At 42.4% G+C, this 13,065-nt stretch overlaps 1 protein-coding gene across 1 annotated transcript in view; it reads right to left on the minus strand.

Annotated features, from left to right (window-relative positions):
- The window catches only part of syne1a (spectrin repeat containing, nuclear envelope 1a), a 117,896-nt gene that overhangs the window by 61,575 nt on the left and 43,256 nt on the right, over positions 1–13,065 (minus strand). Inside the window, 11 exon segments of the mRNA XM_054619084.1 lie at positions 302–619; positions 837–1,001; positions 1,407–1,550; positions 1,868–2,021; positions 2,206–2,378; positions 2,797–2,961; positions 3,862–4,017; positions 5,672–5,815; positions 6,192–6,374; positions 8,667–8,844; positions 11,834–11,970. Of these exon segments, the coding sequence (XP_054475059.1) occupies positions 302–619; positions 837–1,001; positions 1,407–1,550; positions 1,868–2,021; positions 2,206–2,378; positions 2,797–2,961; positions 3,862–4,017; positions 5,672–5,815; positions 6,192–6,374; positions 8,667–8,844; positions 11,834–11,970 (1,917 nt within the window).

Here is a 13,065-nt window from a genome sequence, read left to right on the forward strand (position 1 = left end):
GGTTTTGGTTGTGGCTGAGTTTTGATTTGTTTTAATGTAAAGCTCTTTCAAAGGATTATTTTAGCTCTTTGCTACTAATGGTCTGAAATTAGTACTCTCTTGTTGTTTAAAATATTGATTTAATCAGGTTTTTGCTGAATGAAGATATTTGTTACTGTATGTGTATACCAGGGAGAGAGAAAATGATATTTGCAGAAAATATTACAGGAGGGGATAATGAGTAAAAAGAAAATAAATAATTCAGAATGTGCATGGACATGTGTGTTTCAGATGCAGCAACAGTACAAGGACTTTCTCTAACCTTGAGCTTCTTCAGCTGACTCTCCTTGGTGCCTCTGTCTGACCGCCGATGACTTCTGATGTTTGCCACCTTCTCCATCTCCTCCAGCCACTGGGCCAGGCTCATGAACCTTTGGCCCATCTGCCTCAGTCGGGTCAGTGTGGAGCTCAGCTGGGTCTGAGTCTCCTCGAGATGGCCCTGGTAGGTCCCCCACTCCTGCTGAGCAGTGTCCAGCACTCTGTCCTCAATCTGAGGTATACCCCAGGGGATTACTCTTTCTCTGCTGGTCAGCACAGAGGAGAGCAGAGACTGGCCATTTGAGCAGTTTTCCTGCAGGAGCTGTAAGGGAAATAAAAAGGGAGGAACAATGAAACTATGTGACTGAAGAGTTTAGAAGTGGTTGAGATGCAAAAAGTCCTGGGTGTCCAAGTCCTTGTTTGTAAATTCTGTTTAAGCCTTTAGTCGGGTGTGATGTCAGTTGTGTGTATGTTTGAACACCAGTAGTAGGAACATTTGTGACATTAACGTTATGAAAAACACTCCTCAGTATCAATACCTGTAGCTGTTGCAGTGTCTTCTCTAGTGTTTCCACGTTTCCCTCTGGATGGGACAACGAAGCCAGAGTGGCCTGTTCCTGCTCCAGCCAGTCCTCAAACACATGTAACCCCCTTTGATATTCCTGATGGACCAGCACCAGCCCTTTGGCCTTACTGACCGCATTCTGTGAAACAATAGTTTGGAGATATTACTGGAAAGAAGGGGCGTTTATTCATTTAATATCCCAAGAGCAGTGGGCAAAATATAATTGCCTGACTACTGACTTCAACTGTTTGAAACGGAACAATTGAACTAGATGTTACAATGATATCTGAGCAGCAAAAAATTGTGAACTGTAATGTACTCTGAAGCTATAAATACAGCATTTGTCTTTAAATCTGTAAACAAAAGAGTGAAGCATGTGTAAGGAATTAAAAAGTGATTATTATATAATTGACCAAAATGCTCAACGTACAGGTAACACTCACAAATAATTTGTGGGAATATAAATATTCACAAAAAAATAATTTATTATTCAAATGCCTGTAGAGGAAAAAGTTACAACGTATGTTGTGTGCACTTTAAGTACCTTGGTCTTTTCTTTGAGGCCGCTGTATCTACACTGTAGCTGCTGCACCTCCTGCTGGGTAGTGTAGTGTTCCGCCATATTAGACCCCTTTGTGGCAATGGTCTCCAGAGGACTGCTGTGACTCAGTACTTCTTCATAGAGAAGCTGGAATAAAACACATGCACACACTCAGTGTATTACATCTAACACCACTGGGAGGCTCTTGGGTATGAATGTATGAAACTGCATGAGTTTAGAGGTGGGCATTAAATAAAAAGGAGTTATTTGAAATGTGGGAAAAACATGGCAGCTGCTCTATAAAAAAGTTTAAAAGTTCTCTTAAAATAGCAAGAAACAGGGCATACAGTTGTACATGCTTCATTATTTAGCGTATGTTTTGTGGAGTTTAAGTAAGTAGAAATAAGTTTACAAAACATATTCCAGATTTTTTAAGGCTAGACATTAATAGCGAGGTGTGATACCTTGGTCTTTCCCAGGTTAGCGGTCTTGTCTCTCATCTCAGAGTACTGTCTGTCTGAGCAGCTAAGAGTCTCCTCAACCCGGTCCATCCACATCACAAACTGACCCACGTCCTCCTGATAGCTGGTCCATTGAGACAAGGCGCCCTCCAGCTGGCTGTTACATCAACATTATAATGTTAACACACAGTGAACAAATGTTTCACAAAAACACACACATGCATTTCAACCTAATTAGCCCTGTAACCTTTCAACCTATTGAAATCCATCAAGTTAAACTAGACAATTCCCAGGCCCATTTATCAATTGACTGACAAGATTGATTGGTTCTTGATCACAACCTTTTACACTGAATGGAGGCAGAAAGCAAGGAGTCCCATGAGTCTTTGAGGTCCTGGATCTGTTTGCGAATTACTGGGACCCCCTCAGCTGACGTGTTCCTCTGGACTGCTTCTCCCCGCGTCAGAAGCATCTTTAGCTGGATCTCCCTCTCCTGACGAGCAGCCAGTAAGGCCTACGGACAGAGGTACAGGGACAGACTTAAAATAACTAAATATACTAAATAAATAATCTGAATAAATGTCTTTATTTTGGTTTCCACACAATTAAAGGAATGCAACATGTTCTCCAGATGGTTGTATTTCCAGCAAGGTTCCTGGGACATAATTTGGTTCAATGCACCGCTATAAAACTGAATTATCCCTCTGTGTCTAGATACTGCCAGATTTCCCAATTTACTTAATTTGTATTTGGGGTTAAAATCGGACACATAATTATAGTTCCCTTTCACTGAAAATGCCAGCATTAAATGAAGCAAATTTATTGCTGGGGAAACATGGACAGTAATCCAGTAAAATCAAACAATAGCCAAATCTCTAATAAATGTGGTGTATTCCTCTGTGGGATCTCACAGCAGTCTTGACCCTACTTACTTCCAGCTGTAACATCCGGTCCTCTAACACACCCTTGTCAGTGGTGGTGGAGATGCATGTTTTGAGGATCCTCTGGGCTTCACACACCCAATCCTGTAGCTCTTTAAGGCCCTGAGAGAAGAGGCGATGCTCTCCTACAATACGTTCAATCCTGGAGGCCTTGTCCTTTAGAGATCAGAGCACAACACTGTTAACACACTCTTCTTATAATGGTTGTGAGAAACAGGTTAGCAATGAGTTGAACACAATTGTTTAGTGTCTTCATATATTTCAGTTTGCATTTGAAATTACAGTCTTGTTTTTCTTTACAGACTTCTATTGAGACGATACCACATCCACATTACAGCACAAGCACAATGTATTTTTTTTGCAGTCATCACTCGTAAATCTTTTGTGTAACTGTAGAGTGGAGAGAGGTAGAGCTACAATAACTATCTACAAGTGGCGATTTTAAATGGTTTCATTCCTGTTTCCATGTCTGGCAGGGAAGAGGACCTAAAAATAGCACTCCACTAGCTAGCCGGCAAAGTAAACACATCTCATTCATCATCGTTCGGGCACTCTCATTGTCCCTTTGTAAGAATGGTGCTCTGTTGTCAGTGTAATGTTTTGCTCTACACTGTATCAAATTAATCACAAGAGTGTGACCAATCTAAAGAGAGCATCAAAAAAGGTTAGATTCTCAATCACTGACACATTTCAGCTCTGGCATTTCAGAAGTGCTTCAGTGCATAAAAGGAAAAGCTCCACAGCCATGGCCTTTTGTTTTGATGATGAGAGTGCAGCGGCATGGACCTTTTGGAGGTGAAAGATTGATTATTGTTCTCAGGTAAATTACTGTGGATACAGAGACCTTCTTGGACGCAATATTTTACTTTTTATTGCAGCAAACCTGACTACGACTGGGGAATGATGCATGACACAGCAAACAACAGAGAACAAGAAGGCTCACACAGTACAGGAATCAAGCTAGGCACATGTCGGCATGCTGCAGCATTTCTCAGACAGAAGCACAGATGGATTAAAGAGACAAGAAAGGGGGGTACAAGGCGGGGGCAGTGTTACCTTGGTTAAGTTGCTGAGGGCTAGGAACTGTGCTGACAGCTGGGATACACGGTGGACGAAGCCCTTGCCGGCTGCTTGTCCCTCCCAGAGACGGTGAGCTCTTTCCCTCAGCCTTCCCAGCTCTGCTTCCCGACTGGCCTTCTCCTCCAGTACACACTGGGCCAGTACGAAGCAAGAGGAGGAAGAGATGGAGATGGATATGGAGAAATTAAAATGAAGGAGCAATAGGATTAGGGTAGCACAGTTGGGAAGGAGAAAGAAATGGAGTACATTGAAGAGGATGGTTGCATGTAAGCACCATTGCATTTTGAGTCAAGGGGAAAATGAAATGACAAAAAACATGACAGCGATGACAGAAAAGGGAGGTGTGAGAGGCACAGAGGAAGAAAACAAATTTGGGTTAACATGTCAGAAGAACAGATGTGGCAACAAGAGCACATCAAAATACATGGATAAAGACAGGGGAAAAGAACATCATAAAAAAACAGTATCAGCAGTATTTCTCTTGATGTTCATTTTTAAATAGAAATGTGTTTAGACACCACAGCTGAGGTCAGGAAAAGAAGACAAGCCTGATAAAATTCAGTGATGGAGGGGGGGCATATATGTGAAAAAGTTAAGAGGATTTTGCCAACACAGGTTCAGACACTGAAGCCTGCATGTAATGTATTGTACTTCAGGTGCTGCGAGGAGAAATTTAATTGCTTGCAGGGCCAGACAAAAGGCATCGAGGAGGGGTGCTACAGTGGGCGACAGGGTAAATACAAAAATAGCAACAACGATAAGAGCAGAGCTTTGAGATGGGCTTGATATATTTTTTCTCTATTGTCAGTTTTATCCTTTTAACGCTCCGTGCCTCTCTTCCTTTTTTGTGTCTGCCAGACATGGCAGAGGCTGTTATCGCATCTTGAAGAGGGCTTTTTAGCCACGCAGCGCTTCAGCTATGACAGAAGGAGAATTAATTAGATTTCTGGACTTTTCCTCTGACTATCTATTTTGATGCGATGGTGCTCGACAAATGTAATTAGTGTCTTCTCTTTTCCCAGCTGATTTTAGATTGTACTTCAGGGATGCATATCTGATGGAGAGCTACAACTACTAAGTATCCTTGGAAAATCAACTTAATATTCAATTTATGGTGTAATGATGGGGCTTACTTGAGTTAGGAGAGGAAATGAGAGAGCAGCTGAGAAGAGGACTGTAAAAGGCACACTCTCAGTGTGACATAATGCAATTAAACAGAAAATGGCTCCTACATTGTGAAAACATATTGCTTAAGGAGCGGCCATAAAACGCTGTGAGACGGCCTCATAAATAACCACAATAATTATAAGAGGTACTCAATTTCAGGAGAGCTTTGAATGTGGACGGTAGGAACATGTCTTTACAAATATTTGAGCTAACTTGCTTGCATTATCTTTGGAGGGGAATCATATCAGATTTATGCCCTCTCAGAGGACACATCTCCGAGACGACCTACCATGCTAAGATTTGAATGGCTGAAAGGGAGGGTGCTATCTGTAGGCTCACATCATGTGCAAATATTGTACTGAGAGATTAATGTATCATTGATATGAATAAGTGCCACATGCACATTTAAAGAGTTTACTTCCCAAAACAAATAGCAGAGGGGAGACTAAATCATTGGGAGGACCTCCAGACCGCCAAGAATAATATGTGTCCTCACCAATGTTGAAAGGAAACTTATGCCCTTGTACAGTAAGGTATCAGAAGTCCACTGGTTAAAGAAACCCAGACAGAGTAGATTGGTGTAACTGTGTATGGAGCATGACTATGGGCTCCACAATACCTGCAGTTTGCTGAGCTCCTGTTTCTTGGCTGGAAGGTCGTGAAGACGAGCACTGCTCTCCTGAACTCTGACCTCTGTGCTGTTCAGCCAGTCCTGCAGAGGCTCAGCACTGGCCTCAAACTCCGTCATCTGGGACTGCAGGTTCTGGAAATACAACAATATTATAATATAACTATAGAAGTTCTGAATGTGCACAAATTGATACAACTTTTATTTTAGTTTATTAGAGTTAGTAAAATTAAATAATGAAATCATTATAGTCTGGCGTCAGGTCTAAAATGCATATCAAATCCATATTAATATCTCTATGTATATAAAACTTCTGTATGTAAACTGTTAATAAATAGCCAGACAGCAGGGAAAGAGACAAAAACATAGAAACACTGTACATAAATACTACGTCTGCATTCATTTTCACATCCAAACTGTACAGTTAATCTTTATTTAACAAATGTCCCTCTGAGATCCAAATTGTCCGTTTCAGGGGAGGGCATCAGAACAAAAGTGAACGTAAACAAACCTTGAGTGCATCCTCCCTCATCTGCAGATTATTCATCAGGCTCTTCCAGTCTTCTCTGGCGTTTGCCACCTTGGCCTTGATTCCCTCCACCCTGTCTTTGGACACCACAGCCATCAGCAGCTCCCCACTGGCTCCTACTGTACTAAGCCTGGCCTGGCCATGCTCCCTGTCACTCAAGAACTCCTGTGGGGATACACAGACAAAGACAAAGGAACTGTGACTATTTAACACCAACACACACACACAAAGGGAGGAGGGTGTGACAGTGAAAGGACGGGGAAAAAAGAAATGGACTGAATGACAATCACAAACTTCTTTTTGTCTTCCACTTCTGAAGCAATGGCTGATGGGTAACTGAAATCAATATGGCCAATGTCTACATAGACAACAGATTTTTTTTTCAGAATCCCAGGGTCTCACTTTACTTTGTCAAAAGCAGTAATTAGACAAGTCATTACTAATTCCATATGCGTGGGCAGAAGGAAGGGCTTGACCCAGGCAGGCAATCACAGATAAGGACAGTACAGGGAGGCAGAAATGTGTTGGTTTTTACATAGCTCACAGAAAATGCACACACACACCCACACACACACCCCTCCCTCAGAGCTGAGTCGATGACAGTAGCGCAGCAGGGACCACTCCACCATCTGTGCAGTCAGCACATCACTTACACACACTACTGCTTCAGCCCCCTCAAAACACACACACACACAGACATTTGGTACAGTACAAACACACACAAACATAGAAAGTCTTTCTTCATCCCTGCATCTCTTTCTTTTCTCTCTCTTTTCTCTGTTCATTCACAGTTTTTTTCACACTTACTACCATTCTCCCCCTGCCAATGTTACTATATACCACCAATTAAGCGTGACACAAAGGATGCCCCCGCCCCACCCACGCTGGCCCTCCTGGAGGTCAGCCATGTGGAAACATTGTTCCACATTCCTCACCAAGTCAATAATAAATAAAACATGCTTTGCCTCTTTATTCCTCTCTCCTTCACTGCCCTGTACTCTATGACATTCCCACTCATCCTAAAGGCTACACTAGAAACTTCTGAAGAAGCACAGAAAAGCTCCCGCACATCACTTCCCTTCTTTGACATGCTTTTAGAAAAGGACGTCTTCAAGTAACACTATGTTCTTTTGACACTCTTCATGTGACTGTTGATTTAATAACCTTAGCTCAACATGTTCTACCTGCACTAAATAAAAAATATTATTATTGTTATACTATAATAAGTTATGTGCTTTATGAGTGCAGAATTATCGTCTTACTCTTTAAACTCAGCTCAAAGCAATAATGATTCCCTGGTGGTAATGTAGTGGTCTACATGTTCAGGTGTCTGACAGGTAATTAACTGTCTGGTGCAGAGATGTGGGGACTACCTTTACTTATGAGCCAGGGCCCTGGGGTGCTCTAAAGACACTGCCAGACTGTTACACCTGCCAGCCTCTCAGAAAAAGACACAGACTTCTCAGAAATAGACACACGCAGATATTTGAAAGAGAGTGGCACAGAACCCCACTGTGGGGCTTTCTCTTATCCCTCTTGGCTATGAGCCCACTTTAAGCTTATGCAGCCAACGGCAGGTCCACTCCGACAAGCCCACCAGAGGACACTCAACAGTCGGCATGTCAATACAGACATCCCATTGAGTAATCTCCCATTGAAAGTGGATTGATTGTTCAACTATTACATGATTTCACTTACAACTATTCCTTTGTGGGAGCAAAGCTTAGCCCACCGAATCCATGCAAATAAATTCAAATTAGCTGTAGTTGGCAGCAATGGCAGCCCAAAGGTGGAAGAAAACAAAATTACTTTTATGACAAGAAGATTGGTAATTTAATTTCCTCAACAGGCTGCTTATTTCTGGTTTACATAAGTGAATAAATAACCCTTCCCTACACATAACTCCACCATCAGCAGCTACTTGCTCTGAAATCATTACTGGCTCACTGCAGCTGGTTAATGGGCAATAGTGTGAGACTTTATGGTCATTCTGTGTGGCAATCAGACATGACAGTTTGCTTGGGTATTATTACCTATTTTGCCAGTAAAATCATTAAAAATGTAGGTCTCTCTCAACAGCCAAATTCAAAGTTATATTCAGCGACATTCAAATAAATATCAATTCTACTACTTTCTATCCCTGAATAAAATAACAAAATGTGATTCAATCTGTTTATTTGCTGTTCTGTGTCTGGTAGGTCTGCCCTAGGGAAACTTCTCTGCTGCACAGGAGTGATGCACTTCATGTTTTCAGCAGCAATAAAGATAATCAAAACTGGGTTTAAGCAGTAATAGCTGAAAAGGCTGAACAATAGTGTGATTTCCGAATGATATCTGTATTGTAGAATTCAAAAACACCATGGTAAAGACCAGACGTTTATGTCACCAATGTTTTTAGAACATAGAAATAAATGAATAGATAATCTAAATAAGAGCTGGGAAAAATATTTCTCTTACTTGGATCCTCTGCAGAGCGGTGACGGCCTCAGCGACACTCTGTGGCACATCAAAGCATTTGGCTGTACTGATTTTGGCATTGACCAACCACTGCTGGAAGTCTCTCAAGGCTGCACGGAACCTCTGCTCCAACAAGCGCTCCTTATTTTGACACTCCCGGGATGCACGGAGACTGAGACTGGGGAGACAAAAGAGAAAGTAAGGACTGATTTAACATGTTCACAGTTTGAAATACATCGATAGAAATGAACAAAGAAAGGGAGGGGTTACAACCAGAGGAAGTGTTTGCTGTCTACTGTCCATGTGCTCATCAAAACAAAGAGGATGCATGTGCAGATGCTCAGATACTGTAAATCCTGTCTTCACATGATGCGGGGGAGAAAGTGGAAGCCTGGGAGATGTGCAGGAGTGAGAAGCTGGCAGGTGGAGAAATGGCAAAGTGGGTGAAGTGGAAGGAATGAGCATTGGGGCAAAGAGGGAGAGTGGGGGATGGTGGTAAGGGTCACTGTGTAGGAGGGGGTTGAGAGGCAACATATGAGTGGGGCTAGAGTTCACAGGGGTGACAAGATGGAGACAACGAGGGTTGACAGATTGATGCTCTAGGAAAAAGGGTGAGATGGAAAGGATATGGCAGGGATACTGTCTGTGAGGGGAGAGGTTACAGTGATGGGTGATTATATATTAAAGGGATAATTTGACATTTTAGTAGGCTGAGTTTAATCACCACAGACTAATCAAATGCTGAGGATTCTTTGTGTTTATCATATATCCATCAGAATCTATAGCTGCAACAATACAGACTCTGTGATAGTAACAAGAGGTATTTGAATAAAAGTGAAGGACATTTATTTTACTGTATAAAAAGGATTTCAACAGACATGTTGAATGAAATTGATATTTAAAAGTTTGAAGTTCCTCTTTAAGTGACAGTTTAGTGTCTTACAGAATAAATGAATGAGGAAGGTGGTATTAGAGAGTAACTATGAACCGCAACAATGTTAGCTACATTTTAAGGTCAATCAATTGGCAGACGACAGTGTTAATATTGGACAATTGTGCCTAATATGAAATGAAGTTCAATGGCAATAGATGTTTTGTTCAATGCCAGTGTTTTTAAAACATTACCTTTCTTCCCTATCTTCACATGGCAACTACACTATGGTTAAGGTTAGGGAAGGATTAGCAAACATTGAATGCAGGTCTTTGATTGGACACCATCCCTATCTCCTGTATAAAAGTCACCCATGTACAACATGCACAACCTCAACCTTCACAACCTCAACCTTCACACCCTTTCTTTTTGCCTTCCTATGTGCTGCACAGGACATACTACACTGGTTCAGAACGAACTGTGCAATATGGCTCTAGGGATTCTAGGGATACTGGCCCGTGTAATGTATGTATAAGATAAAATCCCTTCCTTTATACCCCAGGCAAAATGGGAACCTTAATTGCACAGACAATATTCATTAAGTATGCAAAATCATAATGTGCATAAAATACAAATGAGGAAGATCTATGTCAACAAAGGAAAGGAGCCACTGGGTTTCATACATATCGGGCAGTAGGTGAAGGTTAAAGAGGTGAGTGGAAGGAGGGAAACAAGGTGCGCAGCTGTTTAAGCAAGGGTTACTGTCCAAAGGGAGGCATGAAAAAAAACAACAGGGAAAAACAAACACAACCTTCTACCGACACACACTTTAAGGCACACAAACACCCCTTGAGTTTTAATGATGCGATGAGAGCATGAAAGGGAAGAGCAGCGTGGATGGCATGAGAGTGGAAGAGGCACTTTTTTTTCTGCTGTGCCAGACAAAATCTGGCATGTGCTATGAAAAGGATGGGGGGAGTAACTACCTTTTCCTCCTCTCATCTACTCTCCTCTGACACTATTTTTTCACTCTGTCTCTCTCCTTGCTCTTTTTTCTGCAGTGCTTAATGCGGGACAGGTGCAAAGAGCACACAGGCCAAGTCTATTACAGACTAAAAAGCCCAGTGAATGAGGAAGGGTGCTGTTTTTGCCAATCAGCTGCCAAAGCCAATTACCCGCCAAAGCATCTCCAACAAGTTGACCTCCCTCAGGTTGTCTGCCAATAAATGTTAGTCACAGTGCCATACACACAGTGCCCTCACTACCGTGCAATATCTCAGAAAGTCAACATGTCATCTATGCAAATGAAGTAGATAAATGATGTTACAGTAGTTGTTCATACTTGTGTATGCATGTGTGTGTGTGTGTGAATGGTTTTATGAATGTTCTCTGCTGTTCTTTTGAATAAGTGTTGCATGGTGTGTTCACAAACAAGCCCTAGCTTGAACAAGCAGGCAATTAGAGCGCATGGAAAAAAAGACCATCCAAATGTATCTACGGTAATTTCCCTCAAATCACACTCAGCCTTGCATAAAATTGAACTGGAGAAAGACAAAAAACAAAATAAACGCAGAGAACAAGCTGAGGTGAAGGGAAGGTAGTTAAATGTCACATAGCAACTTGTGGCTCTGGTGCTCTGTGTCGCCTTTAGCCTTCGTTTAGCCTCCCTGACACATGTCACAACTCAGTGTGCAAGATGGCCACACACACAAACACATGCCTCTCATACAAATAAGCTTGTAAAACTGACACTGCGCAGTAAGACAAGCGGGGGTTGTTTGCTGTGTTATTGAATAAATAAGCATATTATGCATGGTCTGTTTTGTGCATTTTTCTTATTATGTGCAAGACAATTTACCAATTACGATTACAACAGGGCTTGGCAAAATGGTTGAAATCTCTATCAAATGTAATTAAAGATATATTCTGAGTGTCCGATATTACCATTTGGTAAAAACACGCAGAAATTATATAAAGGATCTAACCAACATTCAAAGAAATTATACAATTATGCAAAGCAGAAATGTTCTACTGTTAAGCATTGCATGAAACTATTCCACAAATTGAGTTAGATTAAGATGGTTTTAAGTACAGCTTGATCTGAATTTTTCACAATAAAGTGGTAAGATCATAGCACCATGATATAAATCTGCTGAAAGTCCATGGATGGCAATATGATGTATCGATCAGTCTAAGCAAACAGGTCTCAGTTTCATTTCAAATCCACATAAAGAAAACAAACACCAAAGAATTTTACACTACACACTGTTTACTCGAGCAGAAAGACTCCTCTCACCTGTTGTGCTGTTTGATAAGTGCGGTGACCCGGTCTGACTGTGAGCCCAGGTCTCTGGAGTATCGCACCAGGTCGTTAAGTTGGCCTTTCAACTTCTCTGCCATCGGCTCGGCGCTCTGCAAGCCCTCCAGTATATCCTAAACAACACAAAACAGACACCAGCTGGCTCAGACAGAGAGTGTGTGTGTGTGTGTCTGTGTGTGTCAACGAGTAACGAGCACTGGATCTGCATGACAACCTTCAATAAGTGCACTCACATTCCTATTCACACCCTGGCTTCATCTTCTCAGCTCTTCTCTCACACACACACACACACACACACACACACACACACACACACACACACACACTCCAACACATACTCACAGTGCTGCCTGTACAATAGCATTTCTGTTCTTCGCGCCGTGTGGCAGGAAGAAGCTGCGGATAACGTTCTCCCGCTCTCCTCAGCGTGCCTCACATTCTGGACTAACACAGTCATGAAATCCTGTCCCATGAAATGTGTACAAGCCCTCTCCCTCTCCCTCTCCCTCTCTCTAACGCTCGTTTGCTTGTTCTCTTTCTGACGTATTACCAATAAACAACCCTCCCCTCCCTCCTTCTCTGTTCTCCTGCACTCGTTGCTCTCTTCTCCTTCCCTCGTCCTAACGTTCTACTACTTTCACTTCCCTCCTCTCTCCTCTTTCTCTCTCCCTCCTCCCACTCCTTGCACTCTTTCCCTCTCACACATTTTTTTCCTCCTTCTCACTCTCTCACGCTCTCTCCCAGTGGAATTCAGCTGTCAGCCCTCACAGATGCAGGATTGGTTCAAACGCACACAAACGAGCGCGTAACGAAAACAAGGCTGGACACAGGAAGCAGGCTGGAGGAGGAGAGAGAGAGAAGCGGAGGAGGGGGAAGACTCCTCCTCTGTTCTTTGACGGCCCCAAATTGAGAAAAAACAGAGAAAGACACGGCCGAAGAAGCTGGGGAGGAGTATGAGGCAGCACATGCTGGCATGGCCTTGACAATACAGAGAAATTGTCACACTGTAAACATCCTGTGGATGTTAGAAACAGAGCAGCAGGGGAGGTGAGGAGCAAGAGCATCTAAGAATCAACGCCTGCAGTCGGGGAAGACATCACTGTGCACTTGAGTTCAAACAAGTCAGAGTAGGGAAAGGGGAAAGAAGCAGGAATTGAAAAGAGGAATGTTTGCAAGGGAGAGATAGTGGGAAAGAATGGCTAAAAAAA

Source organism: Anoplopoma fimbria, chromosome 18 (assembly GCF_027596085.1).
Source record: "Anoplopoma fimbria isolate UVic2021 breed Golden Eagle Sablefish chromosome 18, Afim_UVic_2022, whole genome shotgun sequence".
NCBI lineage: Eukaryota > Metazoa > Chordata > Actinopteri > Perciformes > Anoplopomatidae > Anoplopoma > Anoplopoma fimbria.